General features: G+C 42.8%; 1 protein-coding gene across 1 annotated transcript; it reads left to right on the top strand.

Moving 5' to 3' along the window:
- The first annotated feature begins 307 nt into the window (after positions 1 to 307).
- LOC119396937 (G-patch domain and KOW motifs-containing protein) lies at positions 308 to 22,855 on the top strand. Its single transcript, XM_037664323.2, has 10 exons — positions 308 to 508; positions 692 to 870; positions 1,926 to 2,166; positions 2,892 to 3,063; positions 3,499 to 3,631; positions 9,785 to 9,947; positions 10,897 to 10,993; positions 13,901 to 13,970; positions 20,761 to 20,846; positions 22,578 to 22,855. The coding sequence occupies exons 1-10, from the start codon at positions 351 to 353 to the stop codon at positions 22,707 to 22,709; spliced, it is 1,431 nt and encodes a 476-aa protein (XP_037520251.1). The 5' UTR covers positions 308 to 350; the 3' UTR covers positions 22,710 to 22,855.
- Positions 22,856 to 24,568: the final 1,713 nt, after the last annotated feature.

Genomic DNA, 24,568 nt, shown 5'->3' with positions numbered 1-24,568 from the left:
TGCCATCTTTTGTTAGATTTTGTGATGTGTTGCACTGATTGTTTGCTATTCGCAGCATAAGCAATTTATTTAAACTTATTCAAAAAGTGGCAGTCAGGCAGGTGTACATACTATGAACTTAAACGTGCCCCAGTAAATAAATTGCAGGGGTAAAAGTAGCTATATATATGTATATATATTGTATGAAACTATATGGCTTAAGAGAACTTTTTGTTGGGCAAGTTGGTGAACGTTCATAATTTCTTTTAAGGCGCGAGAGAACACAAACACGCTCTGTCCCGTGTCCTTTCTTGTGTTTGTGTTCTCTCAGCTAGGTTACGATTTCGAAACGTTTTCCCGTGGTTCCCAAGATGGCAGCTGCTGCCCCAGCGGAGAAAGCTGGTCTCAGCTTTAAATTCACAAAAAAAGTCGAGAACAAGATATTAAGCTGTGAAAAAAGTCAAACAGAACGTGAAGCCAATGAAGAAAGGGATTACGTTGTTTCCGTCGACGAAAGTGTGGTGAAAAGGTAACAAAATTGTCCCCTATGTTTACTTGAATGAACAATACTGCCTTCGAGAAAATGCCGTGAAATCTTACAGAAATGAAATTAAGTGTATGTGTAACTCAGGCTAATGTGAATGTTGTCCTCTATAACTTGTAGGCGTTACAATAGAAAGATCGAGTATTTCTCACTTCTTGTCTTCTTCAGTTCGCTACCAAAGGCCGAGAAGAAAGAGCTGGTGATCCCCCTCATAAAGAACAACGTTTGGAGGGTGCCAAAGAACGAGAAATCGGTTACCCAGAAAGATGCTGAAGACATTGATGTGCCTGATGAGGACAAAACGGAGCTCTCCTTGGAGCAGCAAGCGATTAAAGAAATACTTGCAGGTACGTCCTTGTTTCTCCCGGGCTTGACTGGTTGTGAATAATGCACTGTGCTTCACTGAAACAGTAAGTAGTGAGTAATTACATAACCAGAACAGCTTCAAGCCGGGTTGTGCTGCTCGTTTGATTCGATCCTTATTTCGCGCACGTAGTTTTGTGACTATCTCGCACAGATCACCCAGACACGGATGTCGTTAGCAAAAGAGCTGATAGGTTTTATCGCAGTCTCATCTCATTAAAAACATATGAATTAGTTTAAGTGTTACAGTTCGACTGTATAAGTTCCAGCTTTTCAGCAAAATCTGTCCTTAGTCCACAATCACAAAGCCTCATATGGAGGCTGTTCAGAAAATGCAGTTTTATATATAAGGGGACTTATAAAGTACCATTGCATACTGCATAGTGCTTTATGCTGCAATGCATCGTGCATTATTATTTACACATTTGCCAGTATATCGGATGCTAATACAACTTGCTGAATATAAAGAATATTGGGGCTGCAATGCATCCACTGTCTTGTTTTACAAAGATCTTACCCTTTAATGTGATATCTCATGCCTGGTGCGCTTGAAGTATTATTGAATTAAAAACGCATGATTAAGTGTAAAATTGTTTTTGGCTTTCTTCCTATTTACTTTTTATTGCGGCGTGATTGCGGAGGAATGTCATGATGGCTATTGAAAGAACGAGGCACATCATATTAGGTTATGTATTGTTTATCCACTATAGCGGGTTGCACGATGGACAAAAGATTGCACTTATGTGCAGGAGTTTGGCAATAAAAAAATGCTTATAAAAATGACAAACAAGTATCAATAAACTGCTTTAACAATGTGCTTGATTGGGCTGGTTGGTGCTGCATGGTAAACGAAGAATAAAAACAGCGCTAAACACGGGACTAGAAGAGGACACATACACGGCGCTGAACTAACAACCAATCATGGTTGTTAGTTAAACAACCAAATGGTTGTTAGTTCAGCACCGTGTACGTGTCCTCTTCTCGTCCCGTGTTTAGCGCTGTTTTTATTCTTCGTTTACCATAAACTGCTTCTTTTCAGAGGCAGCAAATAGTCGGAACTTGGACAGTAAGGGAACCACCAAAGACATGAGCATACCACTGCTGATGCAGAACAAAGTCCCCGATGGCTACGAGACAGACGACAAAGTAGATGTGTCCCTTCGAGCCGAGGAGTCTACGCTGGAAGACTACGAGAGTGTTCCTATTGAGGAATACGGCTTGGCCATGCTTAGGGGCATGGGGTGGAACCCAGGCAAGCCCATTGGTGCTCGTTGTACTGAGTGAGTTCACGCCACTTGTAGAAATAGTATCTACTGCGAACTTGAAAAATGAAACTACCAGTGAATACACAGGACACGTACACAAGAAAAAGGTGTTAGACACAGACAAATGCTGCTTATTGGAATGTACGTTGCTATGCAAAACATTCCGTGAATTCATATCCTCATCTCCTCCGAGGACAGGTGAAATTAATATCGCATTTTAGCGAGTAGGTAAAATGTGATATTAATTTCACATGTCGTGGGAGGAGATGAGGATGCACATACATGAAATGTTTTGTTCAGCAATGTACATTCTGAAGAAGCACAGTTGAAAGTGTGGCATTAGTTCGTGTCGAATGCCTTTTTCTTGTGTACATGTGATATACATTTATATAATTATCAACTGAATGAGAACCAAACAATAAACAAAGAATGCGAAATAGACAACTAACAGCTGTGTGCCTATCAGTATATTCTAAAGGAACAAACTTAGCACGAATGTTTGTATAAATACGAAACCATAAATTTCAGAACTGCAGAAGTAAAACAAGTGCTCATTGTTAGCTAAGTATGCCAAGTACTGCACTGATCTTTTGTCTGAAGGTTACGTGCTTGTTATCACTACCTGGTAGCTTGAAGGAACTGATTTTCATTGTAGTGGCAAGGTTGTCTTGTGTCCACTTTATAGATGGGCATTTTGTGTGCAAGTTTCTTACGAACCAAAATGCATTTGATCTCTGCAGGGTAGCAAAACCCATAGAAGCTGTCTTGAGACCAAAGGGGTTGGGTCTTGGGGCTGACAGCAAGATGGCTAAGCCTCCTCCTCTTGTGGCGAAGGAAGATGGGGACCTCGTCCTCAGAACAGGGGCCTATATTCGTATCGAGCAAGGCCCACATAAAGATCTCTATGGCCAGGTAACTGTTGTGTTGTCATGACGATCTCACCTTTTTCTGAGGTCAAAGCCTTAAGTGCATCATCAGATACTGACCTTGAAAACATGGCACGGTGTACAGAAACCCATGTGACTTTAGAGAGCTTAATGAAGATCAGATGAAAATCGGCTTTTGGAGCCAGAATCAAGCACAGGTCTCCTGCATGGCTATCGAGTATTCTACCACAGAGGCAGTGCTTGAAACCACATTTGAAAAAGACCCCATGCAGCTGTCATGTTAGGCAAGGAGACACAGTAACAGATGTAATATTGCGTGGCAGTAGCGTGGAATCTCACCAGTTGTCACACCATGCACTGAAAGTGGTTATTTTGAGTATGTGGCTGTAACTTTGTTTTGGCAATCTTTTCAGTGGTACAGCTGATTTTTCTTAATTGTTTTTCCTTCTCATTTTTTTAGGTGGAAGGCCTGGATGATGAGAATGCACGTGTCATTGTAAAGCTGGCTTTAGGTGGGAAAACAGTGACTGTCAGTGAGCTCTTTGTCAGCCTTGTCAGTAAAAAGGATTACCAGAAGTATGGAAAGCTGCTGAGTAAGTGAAAGTTTAATTCAGTTGGTAAAACAGTCGTTTGCTGTTGCTTGTTGCAGAGACACAAATTGCAGAGCTCGTATGTGGTGCTGCTTCCTCGTGTGTTACAGTGTGGTCTTGTGGTATTTTCATAATTTGCAGGCTTTCTTTTTCACCCGGAAATATATCGGAACTCAATTATTACGTTGATGAAAATAACTCAGTTAAATATCTTTTAAATATGCCTACACAGTTCTCCATAACCCTTTTTAATTAGGGGAATACTTCTCTTGTTACAACATTTATTAAGTTAGCTAATTAAATATCATTAACAAAAATATACTGGCAGCTACTTAAGTGTACTGAGTACAATATATACTCTACTAGGTATTTTTTGCATAGTGCAGTTCCTATTTTTAAAAAATCTTGGTGCTAGATAGATGGGATGCCCTGAATATGGCATGCATTCTCAAGTTATGAATGGTAGCGTTTTTATTAGGCTTGTGCGAATAGTAAATTTTAGGTTCGAAGCGAATAGTGATTTTGGTCGAATAATTTCGAATCGAATTCGAATAGTATATATCACATATTATAAAGAAAAATGAGCATATTTGTCATGACCCAACCAACCTGCGCAACGTTTTTTTTATATTGTAATAAGGCAAGTGCAAATGTCATTCTTTTTGGTTCAAAGTAAGTGGAAGCAACTTTGAATAGTAGCAGGATTTGACTTTCGGTAGAATGCAAATGATAACCCGTAAAATATGTTACCTTTTAAAATTTACTATACTTGGAGCATACAAGCCGGTATAGCAAGTTTTTGAACTTAGAAAATGATGGATCGATGTGAGGCTAATATGTTCATTTAACCTTCAAGAGGGGCTTCGCGCCAGTGCGGATTTTTCCTGGAAAGGTGTATTCACGGTATAGCACCCCTCCACTGCAGTGAAACCACCTTTACAGGAGATTACAAACGGACAGTGCGGATTTTTCCTGGAAAGGTGTATTCACGGTACAGCACCTCTACACTGCAGTGAAACCACCTTTACAGGGGAGTTATAAGCGGACTAATATACACCTATTCGTTCATTTCGAATACTTCGAAATTTTCAATAATTTAAATTCGAATCGAAGCGAATTCGAATACTGTATTATTCGTTCGAATATTCGAAGTGCTCGAATATTCGCACAAGCCTAGTTTTTATGCCTTGAAAAGGAAAGTTTGTCCTGTACTTGTGAACAACCTTGTGTTAAGTTGAACAGAAAGGCAAAGCACAATTAAGTGTGTTAGTTCGACCTGGAAAAGCTCGAACAGTGCATGCTGTGCTCATGGACGAGCTGCACTGATTAAATACATGTGAATACTACCATAGTCAGTGTTGTATGTATTCTCATAATATATACTAAACCCCGTAACTAAGATTATGATAATAACAAAGAAACAGAAGAAGCTAAATACAGCTCAACGTGCACGCTAGGGATGCTAACCCATTGAGGGTCAATGACGTAAAAATGTATGGCTCTGTAAGCAATTCCCAAATAGTCGATGCCATACATTTATGGCGCAATCCGTATGTTTGAAAAGTGTGCCAGTTTTCCCACTTCTTTTTTTGCCAGGCAAATGCTGTTTCCCTGCGGGGATGCAGCAAATTTTTTTCTAGCGCCATTGACCTTGATTTTCATTCCAAGGTTTGATTAGGCTTGTGTGTCAGCTATCACTTGTACATCCAAGCTTGTGCAAGCGCATGGCGGTAGGCATGGTTTTTTCTCGTAGGTAGTTTTTGTTTGTTGCATTTATTGCGTTTAAAAAATGACATCCATCTAGTTTCTAACATCTCAAAGGTTGACCACATTATACTAGCTCGGTTATTGCCCGTAGGGATGCGGTTTTAGCTGTTTACAGGTAAGTGCTGTATATACAAACAGTGCTACCATGTCGGCGCATTTTCTTTTTTGAGAATCGCGAAAATTCATTGCCTCTTGTTGGCAATAAGAAGAATTACTGGAAGTTTCTCACTCGTAGGTTTTCTTTATGGGTGCTCAGGCATAGTTTTCTTGAATGCGCTCACATACACAGTGCTGTGGGCATGTGCACCAGTTTTCCTACTGCAAGTGAGCCCAGCGTCGATTCCTTGGATTCAGACCACTGCCCATATGCCAAATCAAAATCAGATTGACTGGATGTCAGATGTCGATTCAAGGAATTACTAACCAGTTCTAAAGCCTGTGAAACATTTATTTGAATGAACAAACCTTTTTATTATTAGTGTGAGCCTCATACTCATCTTTATTTTTATTTTCGTGAATAAGCAATGCATATATACTTATGAAAAACGTGTCCTGGAAAACATCAATATACTTTCATGTGTGGAATTTATGTTTAACCCGCTGTGAGGCACTATTTTAAATTTAGATCTTTTTCTTAGAATCTGCAGAAAAACATTTATAGGATGACTTAAAGGAGTACTGACACGAATTTTAAATATTTTCGGGTTGTCGCTTTAAATAAAAACACGTGTGTCGAGAACTCTAAAAAAAAGTGTCGTAGTGCTCGGGAACGCATTGAATATATTTTAATACCACTAGCTTAAAAAATTGGCCGTGTATCTGCGTGCTTCACTGCAAATGTCGTCTAAAGACGATAGAAGAGGCGCTGCGTGAGATACGGACGCCATCTGGCAATACGTCGGGAAACATGAGTGCTGTGTTGCGGGCTGGTAGTCCCGGCGCAGCGGCAGGCGAAGACCGGCGGTGACCAACGCGACCGGTGGGGACGCCGGCCAGCCCGAACACGCTGTTTGGCGCGATGCGCTGAAGGAGAAGAAACGTCCGCACTCAACGAGTACTCTCCACAAACTCTCTTATTTACACGTCGCCTGGGTAAAACAGGAATGCCAGAGCGGCGCCCCCTGTCATTCGTACAATGCAATACTGAACTGAAACCGAAACACAACATGAGCTTGTGCAGGGGGCACGGAGGAAGACAAGTTGCAGCGCAGTCACATTTTCAGCGCACCTTAAGAAACTAGCGTTGTAGCATGGTAGGGCGAGTAGGGCCAGAAGGACCGTCACGACGAAAACCTGCCTCCTCAGTCGTATTCGCCTGGAACGTTGGTGTGGCTTCGCGTTCCCTCCTCCGCTCCTGGCCTTTCCACAAAGCTACTGCCTAAGTACGAAGGCCCCTACCACGTCCTATGTCAAGCATGCCCAGTTAACTATATTATTGAGCCTGTTCAATCATCTACGGACCGCCGTCGTCGCGGCCGCGAGACTGTTCACGTCTATCGACTGAAGCCGCATTTGACCCACCAGTTGTACCTGTTCCTTAGGTAGCCAGGATGGCTCCTTTTCCGCGGGGGAGTGATTTGTAACATGGTAGGGCGTAGACAAGAACGCCTGCGAAAGAAGACGAAGACGGTTGTTGTTGGCGCTCGCGCTTGCTCGGCTTGGACCGCTGATCGCTTCAGCTGTGGCAATCTTTTAATAAACGCGTTACTGTCTCAACGTTAAACGCATACCATGAAGGTCTTTAAAATTGCGTATCTATGTATTTTCTATTAAAGGAACACACCACCTAATACTTACCTAATGATGTTACGCCTCAGATATGCGTAATATTTACTTTTTGATCGACAACGTTCACAAGTATGAACAGCCGTACCAGTTAAAGATGGGTGGGCGGTAAGCAAGTGGTTCAACTTTGGCCGGTTGGCTGAATCGGGTGACGTGCCGACAAACAGAAAGACAGACAGACAGAAAGACAGACCAAAATTTCTGCGTTTAAGTTCCCCAAGAAAGACTATCGTCTTTAAAAACAGCCGTTTCGGTTTCGGTACCGAGGGGGTGGCTTCGTACTGACGTGTCAACACAAGTCTGATATCACGGAAGACTGCAACTCGCGACATACTAGCAACGTTGCACGTGGTTCACGTAAATAACGGCAAGTGAACTGTCGTCCAGAGACTCTGACAGCGATTTCTGTGATTAAAGCTGCATGCAGGACACAGGTTTCACAAACCCAGTGAACTGTGTTGCCTTGTCGTGATAATGTCCATTGCGGTGAGGCTGGTTTGCAGATGCTGGTCGACGAAAACTTTAAAATCAAAGTAAAATATTTTATACGTGTTGCCTGGCTCCGGTGTGTGGAGAGCGTCGATAGCGCACACCATGGAAACAAAAAATGCTCCTTTTGGTATGCCTCAAAATCATGTCACTACTCCTTTAAGAAAATGTTTGACACTATTTTCAAGAAAGTCTGCAGAATAGATTCTCAGAGAAATGTGGTACATATAGTATGTACCACTGTCTTTATAGGAGGGCATGAAATGTGGTACTTATGTGTACCACTGTTCTCAGGCGGTATCAACTGAAAAACAAAAATTTTGAGCAGGATTATTATTTGCATATTTAATGGGTCTGTTTACTTTTAGAATTGTTTAAAGCATTCAGTGCATAGCAGAACTTGGTATTTGCTGCACAGATAGCTACTGTGCGTTTATGCCTAGCGTACGCGAAGGTGACCTGCTACAGGTATACTTCAGCCAACGCGATTATAGTAATTAGTTGCGCCTAAAGTGGACTGCGATTGCCATCGCTTATGCAAATAAAACCTGCACTACAATAAAAATGAAAATACTACATATGTGCAACTGTACCAATGCGATAGCTGTCCTGTTAGGGTTGACACCACCGGCCGAAATCAAGCCAGAGAATGGTTCATTGAAAAAAAAACTGAATAATGAGGGCAGCGAAAATTTCTGTCTGTGTTGCAAGTGAAGTGAGTCACTAGGTTCTGTATAGTAAATGGATAAAATGGGACACTTCACAGACACGTTGAAGCAGTGTTTTCAATGCCCTCATTTAGGCCACTGCAGCGGATAGCCAGCAGCGTGCGGTAGCGAATATAAGTACCTTGGAGTGACGATAACAAAGAACTTAAGTTGGAATATGCATGTATCTAACATCTGCACATCCGCCTTCCGTAAATTATGCTTTCTTAGGTACAAACTTCGTTCTGTCCCGCCATCAGTAAAGTTGTTAGCTTAAAATACCATTATTAGACCTACTCTCGAGTATGCATGCATTATTTGGGACCCTCACACTAAAAAAAATATTCATGCTATTGAAATAATTCAGCGCAAGTGTATCCGGTTTATCTTCTCCAAGTACCGCATGACAGACTCCCCGACAGCTATCATGCAAGAAAATAATATACAAGAACTTCAGCTTCGTAGAAAAATCTTGAGACTAAAGTTTCTTTTTCATTTAAAAAACAAACATTTTGCGCTACAGGCATCCTCGTTCATCCAACCTCTGACGTCAAGACTGACTAGAAATCGCCATGTTGAATCAATAACTTCATTTCAAACTCGTACTAACGCATTTAAATTCTCGTTTTTTCCTCGAACCATTACAGACTGGAATGCTTTGCCGTTTGAGTCACTACAAAACATACACTCATTCGACTCAATTACATCATAACGAAAACCGCTTTCCTTTCTCGGTCCCTGATTTTAGAAGTTTTTGAGATCCCAATCGCTTACATGCATGTGTTGGCGTAGTAGTACCCTTAGTGCTGTGCCAAGTGGTATGTGCATGCATGTACGCATAGGTCTCTACAGTTATGTATGTTCGTATACTTATACTAATTTTGAATTGCTATTGAATCACGCGCTCAAAATACTGTTGATTATGAATTGTTATATGTACGCGGGTATGTAAGTGCATATTATTAATTGTGTGTGCATGCATGTACTTTTACTACTTGTTCTGATTATGAATTGCAATTTTGCCGTTTGTAAAGTGCTTGTGATTCACTCTTGATACCACTCCTACATGGGCTCAGTTTTGAGCCTGCAGTATCCTGTAAATAAAAATAAATAAATAGTAATCAAGGCACATGCAAACTTAAATTTGCTGCCCGTGGCACATGTCGTAGCAAAGTGAAAACTCAAAATAGCCTTCTTCAATACTTTGGTAGATGGTACCACCTGTAAGAACGGTGCCAATTCGGACCGTTTTTTTATCATAAGTGTTTGAATTGCAGTGAATAAGTGGTACGCATTTGTACCACTGTCCTACAAAAGTATAAGCTATCACTTTTCATGCGTAATAGCCATGTCAAACAGCCATGTACCCTCTAAAGCTTTACGCATTACTGTCCTTGTCTGTCGATAGACAAAGAAAAATATGATGACTACAAGAGGAAGCATGAAGCACAGGAAGAGGAAGTGGCCGAAAAGAGACGAGACGAGCGTGAGAGGCACACATCGCACAAGAGGTCCAGAGTTGAAAAAGAACGGGAATCATCCAAGTCGGCTGAAAGGCGAGAACGATCCAGGTCAGTAGCAGGATCCCTCAGCCTGTATGACTGGTACAAAAGATAAGATGAGGGTTGGGGACTGCGAGTATTAAGAGGGATTTATTGTGATACATAGTCAAGGCGAATAGTACTATCTCGAACATCACAATAAGCGAAGGTGATTGCAAACTGTTCTGCATTCTGCAATGGTTACCAACGTGTGAAACTGTCGGCATGCAACTGAAGTGATTGGAGGTAGTAGAGTGAACTTCTGTTAATTTGACATTTATGGTGCCACTTCTAATTATTAGAGTAGGTGTATAAAAAGGAGAAAAATGCTGAAACAAGCCACTGCTTCATTTGGTAAATACTTTACGTGGTCCTAGTGCACCAAAAATGTCTAATGAACACACAGTTATTCAAGTTTCATAGCAGAATGCAGTGTGCACTTAAATCTAACATGCACTTGATTTGAGAACACAGAGACACAACTGCAAGAAAATGTGCAATGTATCCGATCCTGGTAATCAGAAATAAGATAAAACCTGCAGAGTTTGCCTCCAGAAACAAACATTTATTTACATGTGACATTATTTTCGTCAATCTACAATAACTTTTGTTCAAATGTGTTTAGAACATCAATTCCTGCTTTCCTGTGTACAGTTTTTCTTCCAAATTATTATGATATCCTAATTTAATGCTTCGTAACTCTCTCAATTTAGGAAAATAATTGCATATTTCAAATCAACACACAAATATACACGAACTCAGCAAGTTTAATCAATATCGATCAAGAATTTAAAGCTAATTTTAAAGACCCATGTCTCCCCACTAGTGTGGAGTCAAGTGCACGTGTGCTGAGCAGTTAAGTTCAGTTTATTCAAAAATTGTGTAAGAAATGAGGGAATAAAACCCGCTTACTGGTGGCTGAATTATTCAAGCATGCGACTTATTCTTGTGCTAATTATTATTTCCTTTATCTCAATAGGTCACCCAAGCGGAAAGAGCAGTTCTGGCTTCGGCCACAGATCAGAGTCCGCTTCATTGACCGCAAGTACAGGAATGGGAAGTACTACAACACAAAAGTTAGTGGCAATCTTCAATTTGCCTTTTTTAAATTTATTTTTCTGGACCACATTTTTATGTTTTAAAAAGTGTTCAAATGGAATGACCCATTCCCAATTTTTGTCTTTCCTTTAGGACATCAGAATGTAATAAATTACCTTTTATTTCTTCGAAGTCAGTCTACATTAGTAATGTTGATTTAATAGTAGAGCTGTGCGAATAGCAAAATTTTGGGTGCGAAGCGAATTCGAATAATAAAGATTGAGTGCGAATCGAATCGAATAATTTCGAATAATTTTCGAATATTTCTCAAACATTTTTCGAATAATTCGAAGTGAAATTACAGAAAAAGTTGCAGAAAATTCCTAAGTATGTTCTTGTGAGATAGCAACATGAAAGTGTTTCTTTTCGCTAGGTTGATGAAGTGCTGGTGGGGTCATATTTCATAGTTGTCTTTCTTATCAAGAATGAGGCAATGTAGAGGCCGAATTGTATTTATGTACATGATTTGGTGCAACCAGAGTGTTGCCGACAACACTTTACACGTGATAGGCAGAGATGCCATTTCCTCAGCCTCTCCTTCTCTTTCAAATTCTGTGGAAGGCCAACTGATGTGGCAGACAAGGGTGTGCTCCCTTCAAGTCCAGAGTTCCAAATCTGCCTCGTAGACGTCGATATATAAGAACATCTGAAATTTTGGATGCTAAAAAGCTTCGGCGTCCGATTTTTCGGACTTCCTGCCCAAATTTCAGGTCCAAAACAGCATTAATTGAGCCCCCAACTCTGCCACATCTTTCATCTCCATATTGGAACCAGCGTTTTCTTGAGTTAATACATTTGCGACCGTAGCGAAGCTTGAAAGGCAGCTTTGCCGCAATACGGGGGTGTGATGAAGTGAAGCATATTGAAAATCTAGGGACCACTTCCAAACGGACGTTGACTGTCTCTTGGCTAAGTTCGACCGTAACGGAGCTTGAAAGGCAGCTTTGCCGCAATACGAGAGTGTAATGAGGTGAAGCATATTGAAAATCTGAAGGGGTCACTTTCAACCGGACGTTGACTGCATTTGTCTTTGGGAAGTTCGAATAGTTCGAATAGTAAAATTTCAGTGCGAATCGAATCGAAAACACTATTCGAAAAATATTCGAAATTTCGAATATTCGCACACCCCTATTTAATAGGTGTAGAGTAAGTAGAGGTTAATGTTGCCTTTATGGAACTAATTTCAAAGCAACAGTGCAGATGACATTATATTGAGAACAAAGGAAAGATGATAACTTCTAAGGGCTCATTTCTCAGACACAATATTAATGAGAACTAACACACAATAATGCCAAAGAAAGTATAGGGGGTGTTGTTCGTTGTGATTAGGATAAAGTGTGAAGCAATTAAAGTGGACAAAAAGATAACTTGCCGCCGGCAGGGACCGAACCTGTGACCTTCGAACATTCCTCTATATTGAGAACAAGTATTTCGTGCTATTTTTGCACATCTCTTTCACTTTTGTGCAGATAATGGCCTGCAAATGGGGCTGAGTTAAATGAGGCTGAGTTTCACATTAAAAGGCCAGTAAACAGGCTCCGACTTTTTCTTTACACCCCCCAAACAAGCTCGCCAATTCGTACAGTAGACCGCGGCGATCACATTTTCTGAATATTACACCACTGCGCAACGCGCAGACCCCCCATATCAAAAACAATTCCCACGCCTCTTTCCTTCGCCTGACCAATCCCCTTGTATGCGCAGTGACGCAAACTTGCCCATGGGCAACTTGATGTACCACTGACCTCGTCGATTGGTCTAAACCAGGTCTCAACAAACAGTTGGCAAGTTAATGACAGTTCCTGTTCCCACCCACAGCTTCAAAACTGCACCTTGTTTCTTGGCCCTGCGGTGATGCAGTTTCGGCCATGCAGTTGTTGGGTTGTCACGCGTATATTCCTCTAGCACTTCCACGTACTTCGCCTTCGACATGAGCAACACATGGAGGAAGCGTTGTTCAGTTGTTGGCTGCAAATCGAGCGGAAAGAGGGGGAATCTGGTAGCTCGTACGGGTTTCAGTTGCTTGGTTTTCCTATTGCACGCGCGAAAAGTGGGGTTCTCCATGCTTTTTTCTCGTGCCGCTTCGTCGTCTTGGAAAGCAAGCACGCATTCCTGCTGCATTGTGAACTGTCACAAAATTTTAAAATACTGAAGAGCCAAAAACTGCCCGTCAAGTTACGGAGCATGTGCAACAATGTAAGCAATAAACAACCAGGAGCCGCAGCAAGTGCATTGCTACTGATCGAGCTCGCCGATGACATCAACTGCTGACGTTGTGCACGCTGCTGAAGTGGGCGGAGTCACGACGACGGGCTACGCCTTCCCCTCCCTGTGGCAAGGAAGGGTGGCGAGGCCGCACGAAAATTTGGAACTAGCTGAAACAGATGTTCTAACCCCTGTGATTTCCTTATTAGAGCACGTACTCGCAAAATTCTTGCGGCAGCATGTTCACATAGCAAAAGTGCGCATATCTCTCTTCATTACAATTTTTGGACCTTGGGGTTGTTTACTGGCCTTTCAAAGAACCGAAGATGGTGAATATGTATCATAGTCCGATGCTACAACGTGCCTCATGATGAAATAATGGTTTTGGCTCCAGAATTTAAATAATTTCATAGTTTCTCCCAAATTAAATTCTGGGGAAACTCCAGAATTTAATTCATTTTTAATTGCAAGCTTGCCTGGATGCTACGTGGTGATGCTCCCCACACATTTATCATTTAAGCTTCTTTATGGCTTACCAAGCTTACATGCTCGTGATAAGACTGACTGCCTGCTGGCCTCGTAATAATTTAGCAGTCTTAGCTTAATGTTTCACCACTGCCTTTCTAGCATTTGTTATGTCGCAGCTGGTGGACATGCGTGCTGACACATTTTTCTTTCAGATGACGATAGAAGATGTCACCTCAAGGACTACGTGTATGTGTAACACAGAAGATGGCAAGATCTTGGAAGGTAAAGTTGTCCTGATAAAAATATTGGAGCATTTTTTGTCTTGTACCTGCAGTTGTCATGTACCTGATGTTTTGTTTCAGGACTACTATATCTTGTAGCAATCCATTTCATTTCCCATTCTTCTTACCCTTCGGCATTGGCTCACAGCTGTTGATGTCATTTTATTTTCTTAAATACTATCCAGTGAGAAGGGGTATTACCTTAGGTTTCTAAGCTTGGTCACTTGTTCTTGTCAATAACACAAAAGAACAATGAAAAATAATTATTGTCATTAAATGCAAAATAGAGCCACTGGAAAAATGTTCATTTATGTCAGTGCATTTTTAGTTTGAGTTTTGTAATGTTGATATACCACCGGTATATGGAAAGGACGTTTTCATGCTCTGATTTTTAAACGATGTTTTAAGCTAATATGTTGTCGTTTCGTAAAAACTAATCTTAATCTTAAGTGTAGAAAGAACATCAACTCTGAAGTCATTGGAAACATGCAAGTATGCATGCTAAGCAGAGTAAAGTCATGAAGGGTCGAAACTTGGGCGTGTTGGTAGGTCATAATAAATGTAATAATAATAATATCTGGGGTTTAACGTCCCAAAACCACGACATGATTATGAGAGACACTGTAGTGGAGGGCTCCGGAAATTTCGACCACCTGGGGTTCTTTAACGTGCACCTAAATCTAAGTACACGGGCCTCCGACATTTTCGCCTCCATCGAAAATGCAGCCGCCGCGGCCGGGATTCGATCCCGCGACCTTCGGGTCAGCAGTCGAGCACCATAACCACTAGACCACCGTGGTGGGGTTCATAATAAACGTAAGAACAGTGCAAGAGACAAAGACTAGCGAATAAGAACACACACAGCACTGGCTGTCAACAGCATTTAATAGCAAAGCAAAGACCATATATAAATGTATATGGTATGGTGTAATAGTATATATAACTTCACCTTCTTCTGTGCATGCCTCAATACCACACATATGTGGTCTTCGTTTGGCTCTTAAATGCTGTTGGTTGTCAGCACTGGGTGTGAGTCTTCTTCTTCACTAGTCCTTGTTTCTTGTGCTGTTCTTACATTTATTACTGAGAGTAGAGCAAAGGAGCCACAGCGCGAACACACACCCACAAGAGACGACACGGACTCACAAGCGCTGACTGACAATTGGATTTAATGGCAGAATGACACACCTTATATATGCCAGAGTGAAGCATGGAAAAGAAAAAAAGAGGGATGAATAACAAAGTTTAACTTTGTTAGCACAGCGTTAATAACGCAAAACAGCCAACCAAGGAAAAACCACTAGAAAACGTGACCTAAGACCCGACAGCTGCATCCAGAAGATAAAACTCAGAATCATTGGTCGGAACAGAACGAAAACCGAAAATGAAAAACAAAAAAAATGATATTTTTTGACTGGAACGAAAACGTAACCAAAACTTTATCTATTATTTCGTTCTGGAGTGAAACCAAAATTTTTTCAATCGTTTTTCCGTTCACGAGAAAACTTCGCAATCTGGAACAGCTGAGCTCATGCAATGTGAGCATATCTCAGGGTACAGTATTAGCGCGTACCTCAGGCAGGAATTCCAAAGCAAGATATGTTGAAATTGTGTGGAAAACAAAAACAGTGACCACCAGGGATGTTTATATTAACACAAGTGGACTTTCGTGCACCTGTCACGCAGGCCAAAGTGGAGAGGGCATTGTCGGCGCTGAAGCTTGTTACAGCGAAAGCTGTTATGAGATCACAAAAGCTGATTTCTGCGCCATAGTTGTCCACCACCGCCGGTGTCCGTGACCGCTATCGCATGAAAAAAGATCAAATGAAATGAGAGACACATTTCTAGGATCAGATGGGATTTTAACCCGCGCCCTCTGCGTGACAGTCGGGTCTTCCACCACAGTGCCACGCTGGTGCTTGTAACTCCTTCGCAAAAATACTCTATACAGGCGTCATGTCGCGCAAGGAATCATGTTAACATATGTAATACAGTCGACGTCCGATTTCCCGGACCCTCAAGGGACCGCGAAAACGTCCGGAAAATCGGGCAGTCCGGAAAAACGAATGCACGTGAAAACGCACATTTTTGGTAGGTATTTTTCGCTGACGGAGAGGGTCACAGCCGGAGTACAAGATTCCCATAGCAATTCAGCCAATGCATTGTTTAGGTGGCTCTGAAAAGAGCCGTTTATAAAAAAAAAAAATACGACGTGGCCGGCACTACCTCATAGGTAAGCACTTGGGCGCAAAGAAGTCGCTTATTTTCTTTTGCACGGTCCACTTGCCCGCGATTATGTCTGCCTCAATTTCAGTCAACGTCATGTTGCGCTGTACACCAATGACAGTGTCATCAGTGCTCGCGTCAGCTCCGTGTTCGTTGGCTGTGTAGGAGCTGGCTCTTCGTTCTCGGTGTCGGCATCGGAATCCTCCGTAACTTGATGAATGATTTCGTCATCGGTCAACTCCGCACATAGCTCGAGGTCTTTGTCAGCGTCGGCGAAGCCCTCAAGGGTTATCTCGGCTGGAATCAACACGCCGCCAGCGCGCAGATCGTCGAAGGCAACGTCCGCGGATGGCAGTTCGTCATCGTGAGCCTACGAGGTGGCTTTGTGCGCTTCGAAGGCGCGGACAAAGACGAAGGAGCAGTCGGTGCCATTGCTGTAAACGGCGAATCCGCTCGACGAAAAGCGCAGCACGAAACAGCTAGGAACTCGGTGGATGCTGAAGGTCGGGAAACGTGATCACTGAAGGTAGCGCGCAGCAGCAAACGATCAACCACAGACACGACCGCGGAGCTGGCACAGCTGACGAAACAACACGTGAACGAACACAGTGAGGTTTGGCTTGGCTAAGCTACGGCTGGCAACGGATTGACACGTGCGGTTTCGAGGTTACGGACGGCAGCCGCGGCGCGGTGCGGCATTGCTGCTGATGCACGGGTTCAAGGATATGAAAATGAAAACAATCAAAATGGCGGCGTCGGTGGTGACTTTGGGTTGGCGGTTAACAGTAAAAAGTCCGGGAAATCGGATGGCGAAGGCTATAAGCGTCCGGAATTTCGGACTTTTTAATACATTGACTCTACGGGGAACTTGACGGTGCCACAGATGAGTCCGGGAAATCAGGCATGTCCGGAATTTCAGGCGTCCGGGAAATCGGACGTCGACTGTATAGCGTGGCAGAAGAGTAAAATAACAATCAGTCATCACACAATGCTAATTGCGCAAAGAGTGCGTGGTTTAATGCTTCCCACCAGTGTTGCAGAGTTGCCACTCCAGAATTGGAATGACTCTGGAATCATTCCACATTTTTGCCACCTTCAAATGGAATGTGAATGGAATGGGGACAAGGCTTGGAGGAATGGAATGGGAATGGAAATAAGTGCCTTTTGCACGGAATGAAATGGGAATGAAATTACGCGTTTTTCCAAAATAGAGCATGTTTTCGTAAGTAAGTCAGAGCCTCGAATTTACAATAGAGCGGTATTTTTAAAATGGCTTGGCTGATTTCAAGCACGGTACATTTATAAGCAATGCGCCTACTACAAACCGAGGCATAAGTTATTGTACAAACAAATGCATTATCCCAGCAGATACTGAAGGGAGAAACGAATTACCCCTGCACGTTGGTTCCCATTGATACCCCCACACAAAAGTGGCGAATACTCTGTGCACAGCCTGATCTTTATCTCACGAGCAGTTTAGTACCTGACACACATAAATACTAGAGCTGTGCGAATATCAAAATTCTGGGTGCGAAGCGAATTCGAATAATAAAGATTGAGTGCGAATCGAATCGAATAATTTCGAATAATTTTCGAATATTTCTCAAACATTTTTTCGAATAATTCGAAGTGAAATTACAGAAAAAGTTGCAGAGAATCCCTAAGTATGTTCTTGTGAGATAGCAACGTGAAAGTGTTTCTTTTCGCTAGGTTGATGAAGCGCTGGCGGGGTGGTGTTTCATAGTTTTCTTATCAACAATGAGGCAATGTAGAGGCCGAATTGTACTTATGTACAGGATTTTGCGCAACCAAAGTGTTGCCGACAACACTTTACACGTGATAGGCAAAGATGCCATTTCCTCAGCCTCTCCTCCTCTTTCAACTTCTGTGGAAGCCCAACTGATGTGGTGGACAAGGGTGTGCTCCCTTCAAGTCCGGAGTTCCAAATCTGCCTCGTAGACGTCAATATATAAGAACATCTGAAATTTTGGATGCTAAAAAGCTTCGGCGTCCGATTTTTTGGACATCCTGCCCAAATTTCAGGTCCAAAACAGCATTAATTGAGCCCCCAACTCTGCCACATCTTTCATCTCCATATTGGAACCAGCGTTTTCTTGAGTTAATACATTTGCGACCGTGGCGGAGCTTGAAAGACAGCTTTGCCGCAATACGGGGGTGTGATGAGGTGAAGCATATTGAGAATCTAGGAACCACTTCCAAACGGACGTTGACTGTCTCTTGGCTAAGTTCGACCGTAACGGACCTTGAAAGGCAGCTTTGCCGCAATACGGGGGTGTGAGGAGGTGAAGCATATTGAAAATCTAGGGACCACTTCCAATCAGACGTTGACTGTCTCTTGGCTAAGTTCGACCGTAACGGAGCTTGAAAGGCAGCTTTGCCGCAATACGAGAGTGTAATGAGGTGAAGCATATTGAAAATCTGAAGGGGTCACTTTCAACCGGACGTTGACTGCATTTGTCTTTGGGAAGTTCGAATAGTTCGAATAGTAAAATTTCAGTGCGAATCGAATCGAATAGCAAACACTATTCGAAAAATATTCGAAATTTCGAATATTCGCACACCCCTAATAAATACCCTTTGAGACAAGGAAGACATTGCATACCTGAGCGCAGGCGAACACAAAGTTCTCCTCACCTCATCCATGCTTGCGAGACGCGCTTGACATGCGTGAGTGCTGATGAGCAGTGCGGCCCAGTGTTCCATAGTATTCGATGCAAAGGCACAAGGTGCCCGAGCGGTGCACTGTTCCAACTAATATCAGCAGATCTATAGGCTTTTGTTCCCCATTAACCAAATCTTAGTTTTCTCCATATTCACGACCGCTCCAGACACGTGGTAAAACTGGTTAGTCTTCTTGAATACTACTTTTTTCAGCCTAAAAGTACGCTGTCGTCATTTTAGCATTAACAGATTTAAGCTTAAACAATATTAAACATCACCATTCATTCAAACATGCTGACCTGGCAAATACCATACGTAGCAGGAGAACTGGCCCAATGGGAATTAGTAGGGTGGTTGTACTGCACGAGATATGTCACCAAGCTACTATCCCTCGACCTTGGTAACATGTTTTGCATACTTTTGCAGTTCTTAAAGCATCTGATGACGTCAGCTTTATGGGGCGTTCATTCTTAACTCGATAAAACTATAAGATGCCTTTCCTACATTGAGGAATTACAGGAGTGGAATGGAACTGCCCGGCCACTCCCGGAGTGGGAATAGGCTGTTTTCATTTCGAAGAATTGAAAGGAATGGAATTGCGGCAAGTTCTAACTCTCCGGAGTGGAATTGGAATGGAATGACGGCGCCCATTCCGCAACACTGCTTCCCACCCACTGCAAAGTGCTGAGCCATAATTCTTCATCATCATCAGCCACAGCACAAAGTGCACATAATGCCTTACAGATGTGTAGCGGGTACCACGATTCTCTGAAAAATGACGAAAAATAACATAATGGGAACTTCGCTACTTCGGAACAATTATGTTGATTTATGGCGTAGTGGGTACCTTGCATGTGCACTTGTATTAGTGGCCGCAAGAGGCTCTACAACGGGCTCTGCAATGTCCGCTCTGCCAGCTTTCGCTGTGACTGTGCTGCGCGTTCCAGGCAGGCCTGGCGATCTTTTTTATCAGGACCGCGGTCTCGCAGATCAGAGAGTACACTCAATGACGTGCTGCTTCTGAGATCGTGCTCACTCCCTTGACACAAAGCACTGAGCCCACAAAAAAAAAAATCGTAATTGACTTTTGAGAAAACAAGTACTATGACTTTGAAGGGTATACTGGTTTGTGCTAGTTGGTAGGAATTCGTGGTACAGTTACTTCCGCTCCTCTGAAGAACGTGGGAAGAACGGGTTTTAACCCTTGTCCCACTTTCTTAAGAGGAGGGCAGGTAACTACATCACAAGTCCAATGTTTTTTTTTTGTGTGCGACTACCTTAACTTCAAATTTTTGCTTACAGCAAAACCGTTACAAACCCTTACGGAACATTTTTTTTTTTCGTTCCGGAACAGAAACAGAACGGAACTTTTTGCGGTGGAACGAAACTAAAACCGAAACGAAAAACATTTCGTTCCGACACCCTGCTCAGAATCAAAGAGGGGAAGAGATGGAGCACTTATTATCAACTTTCTTAATGTGATAGGCTTCTAAACTGATATGTGCAGTCTTGTCTTCACTCCTACCAAGAATCGTCCCTTCAAACCAGGCCACACATCCCGTGCACTTAATGACATGCGCAACTAAATGCGCGTACTTGTCATCTAGTATTTTTTTGCTTTTCCGTGCTTCACTCTGGCATATATATAAGGTGTGTCATTCTGCCATTAAATCCAGTTGTCAATCAGTGCTTGTGTGTCCGTGTCGTCTCTCTTGTGGGTGTGTTCGCGCTGTTACTGCCTTGCTGAACGATGAACCAAGTCGCCCAAAAAGAAGCATTTAAGAGTAAAGTCTTTTGACTTGAAATGAATAATCTTGCTTATCTTGTGTGTTTCCTGGGAATGCTACATTCAGTCAGCCTTAACACTTTTGGATTGTTTCCAGACATTAAAGCATCAATGCTGGAAACCGTGATTCCTAGGAAGCCACCAGCTCATGTGCTTGTGCTGTTGGGAAGCTACTGTGGGCAAGTAAGTGAACATGGGAGGACATTTTTGCCTTTGCAAAGCAAATGCATAAAGAAATAAAACTGAAAGGAGAAGTGCTGCGTTTCATGCGTTTGGACGTGTCCAGACTAGATGGCAGATGCGATGCACAGTAATGAAAGCGCGTTGCGTCTCCCTTCCAGCCTGGCCGTGGCCAAGCCAGTGCCTCTGCGTTGCCCAAACACCCGAAACGCTACACTGCACGTAACAGAACGGAATGCATCGCTATTGTGCATGAACTTTTGTAGTGCAGGAAAGCTACCTTGGAAGGTTTTGCAACTTGGCCATTAGTATACACTAGACTCTCAGTAAACGGAAATCTCTTAAATGGGACTGCTGCTTAAATGGAACAACTGCCTCTGATATGATTGGTTGCGTACTTGTGCTCTGCAACCCTGTTCATCTCTTAGTAAATGGAACACCTGTTAAAGGGCCCCTCACCAGGTTTGACAATCTTGAGCTGACGAGCGCAATGCATACATTGGGCGTTCACAATCACGTCTGCCAAAATTTGCAACGCTACGCACCGCGGAAATGGGTCAAATTTCAAGCTGAACGCTGCTTGCCCATCCTCTCGTGGGCTCGCGCCCGGGGAATGAGGAGATGATGTACGTGAGGGAATGGCCTTACATAGATGGTAGTGCTGTGACGTCACTCCTCTACTTAGACGGCTGTGCTCTGATGTCACCAACAGTAGCATGTGACACTGCGATAATTATTTGACATGACGTGTAGTTTGTGTAATTTGTTGCTTGAATAGATTAATAAAACTTGAGAGCAATAATAAGGCACACCAACGGAATGTGTGCGTTTTCTTTTTTAAATTTTTACTGCGAATCGCAGCGAGATGCGAGACTAATCTACCTCCGTTTCACATGTGTTTGTGTTCTGGCGCCTTGCGCATCGTGCAGACGCCACCCCTTACAACGAAACTAATTTTCTACCGCGTTCCAGTGCTCATTAGGCTCATTTATCCTCCCGCGTCTAAATAGATGTTCATGTGGCACACCGCTAGTCTGGCGTCCGTACAAATGTCGCAGCGTTCTTGCTAAGTCATAGGTTGCTTGAAAGCCAAGTGATCGGCGAGGGCGCATTCGGCATAACTTCAGAGATGAAGCGCAAAGAACGCCGCCACAACACCGCTCACGTCTCGGGCTGGTTGGGGCACGTCACGCGCTCGTGACATTGTGTGCGCATGACGTGTTCATGCGTATGCATCATGTGATCCTCCTGCTCGCGTGCTGAAGAGGGTCGGGAAGGGATTTGGCTTGCAAAGGCTACACGGGGCAAGCGGCAAGGGTTTCAGGCTAGCCTCCTCGCATCATGGTTTCGCGCCGCCTCAAAACATTGGTTTTCTCAGCTTCTAACCGACCGATTAGAAAAATTCTTGTGGCATAATGCTGTTTATTGGGCGCGCAACAACTTCCAGTGTCTAACTAAAATTCGTTATGTCACCTGGTGAGGGGCCCTTTAAATGAAACACATTTTCTTGGTCCCTTCGGGTTTCATTTAATGAGAGTCTTCTGTATACTCATATTATTTCTGTGATGTTCATTTTGCACGTACCATGTTTATTCATGCAGATCCCCGACTATACCAATGCCACGTCATGTTAAATCTGCTGTTGTTGTAGTTAGCAATTTGTTCTTTTTTTAACCATTACAGTTGGCCTGCTTTAAGTGTTTATAAATAGTCAAATGTTTATTTTATTTACAGGTTGGGTCAGTGTTGAAAAGGGACAAGGAAAGATGTTGTGCCACCGTGCAAATGCTGTACGACAAAGCAGTCTTGGACTTCAGCTATGACAGCATATCGGAATACACTGGAGATATTTCGTATCACTACTGATGCAATCAAGCGCCCCTTGTAAAACACCTGTACATAGCTCATACATCTAATGACGTGAAAATTTGCATAGCAGCTGCACACAACTGCTGCCTTTGCATGTTCATTTTGTTAAAGGAAAGAATCACATGAAATGCAATTTTAATAAGTACTCTGTCTCTTTGTTTTGTTCTTTAGCAAGACTGCAGCAACCTGCTGTGGTGTTAAAATGCAATAATGCTGGTGTGCTGTCCTTTGTACGCATGCCAAAGAAACTATGGTTTCCAATTAATGCAGCTTCCAGAGCCCACGACCCCCACCCCCCTACACCAAACTATGTACCCCGAAGACATTAATGTCAACAATTCAAAAATCTCAGTGGAACCTTGTCAGGCTGCCCCCTGTCCATATCCAAATAGATTCTGCTTGTATGCACAAATCTGCAGGTTCAATTCTATAGCTGTCTACTGTGAGGAGCAGCTTTGCACATGTGTGTTGTAAAGCAGAAAAGGAGGAAATTGTAAACACTCGCCTATCCGATTACTACTAAAGTCCACTGTTGCTCTAGCATGCAGTCAGGTTGAAGTAAGACCGAAAGACGAGCTAGTTGGTACATATACATCTTAGAAACTTCAGGCGTGAACTGTGACGGACAAAGAGGGAGGGAACAACACCAGTGCTTGCTAACAAATGAAAGCTTTATTAAGATTAAACATATACTATACCCAACCAAAGCATGTCACCTGCTGCACATGTGCACCGTTCCTAGGTGCAATACCAGGCACTATCACACCGTGTCTATTTGCAAGCCCCTTTCCTTAAACACTTCCTTGCTTGAAATTGTTAATGATGGGCGACTGATACACAACTGACCACCTAATGTGAATGTGGAATGCCTCGGCAATTTCCCATGTGTTGCAATTACTGTGCTTAAACAGTGACCGTATCAGAAAAGTGCACTTCACAGCCGCATTGCACACAATGCATAGCTAAATGCATGTGTGGCCTTCCTTTCAGAGATGAAAAGTGCTCCCTTAGGCGTATATTTAGGCAGTGACTTGTCTCGCCCACATACACTCGTCAACAAGTCAATGGAATACAATATACAAGGTTCGATGCACATGATGCAAAGCTAACTTTGTGGCTAACGTTACAAGTAAGAGTACCCACCCGGCCTCCAGCTTATTTCCAGCGATGGAACACGACTTGCCCAGTTTATTTTTTGGCTGAAAAAACAACATTTAGCCTGTACCTATGGGCGGTCTTTTTTATTCTATGCGATAGAGCATGCACATATGGTATGACCACCAGTCTGTTTCGTTCCTGCTCTTGCTGGTGAAGTTGGCACCCTTTGACATGCTTGATTAGGCGCCTGCAAATGGCCTGTTGCACAGACTCATTGACCCTGTCACAGTTCGCACATGAAGTTTCTGAGATGTAGTCAGGTTACCACATAATAAGTTGTATTGAAATGTCTGAAAGCATTACAAATATTTTGAGATGGTGTTCACCTAGAGGTTGTGTTCATCATGCAACCAAGGTCAAGTATGCGAGTGTATGCAGTGTGCAGCTGGGAATCAATTCCACGACCTAGCACTTTGTATAAGCTTGCATGAAAGTTGCTTGGGACCTCGAAAATCCATATCTATACGGGTCACTTCGCTGTAGAGATCACGCACTGCATTGGTTGCATTAAAGTAGATTTAAGTGCTTTAGCAAAAAGAAGCCTTTATTAATGTGAAGTCGAGAAGGTTCAGTGACATAAGTTAATTTTCTTCTGCACAATTCGTACAATGAGATGTGCGACTGAACCTTGCCTTATGGCATTGAGGTTCACGGCATGTACCTTGACAAAACCGAGCTATGTCAGCTGGGACAACATA

This window comes from Rhipicephalus sanguineus, chromosome 6 (assembly GCF_013339695.2).
Source record: "Rhipicephalus sanguineus isolate Rsan-2018 chromosome 6, BIME_Rsan_1.4, whole genome shotgun sequence".
NCBI lineage: Eukaryota > Metazoa > Arthropoda > Arachnida > Ixodida > Ixodidae > Rhipicephalus > Rhipicephalus sanguineus.
Note: the sequence above shows the minus strand (reverse complement) of the source record. Positions and strands in the feature narration are given on the sequence as shown.

What these genes read in the sequence shown, in the direction of transcription:
- LOC119396937 (XM_037664323.2), top strand. Translation starts at nt 351, where the DNA reads ATGGCAGCTGCTGCCCCAGCGGAGAAAGCTGGTCTCAGCTTTAAATTC. An exon ending in GATTAAAGAAATACTTGCAG is followed by an intron (nt 871 to 1,925) that starts GTACGTCCTTGT and finishes GCTTCTTTTCAG; the next exon opens with AGGCAGCAAATAGTCGGAAC. An exon ending in GAAAGGCGAGAACGATCCAG is followed by an intron (nt 9,948 to 10,896) that starts GTCAGTAGCAGG and finishes TTATCTCAATAG; the next exon opens with GTCACCCAAGCGGAAAGAGC.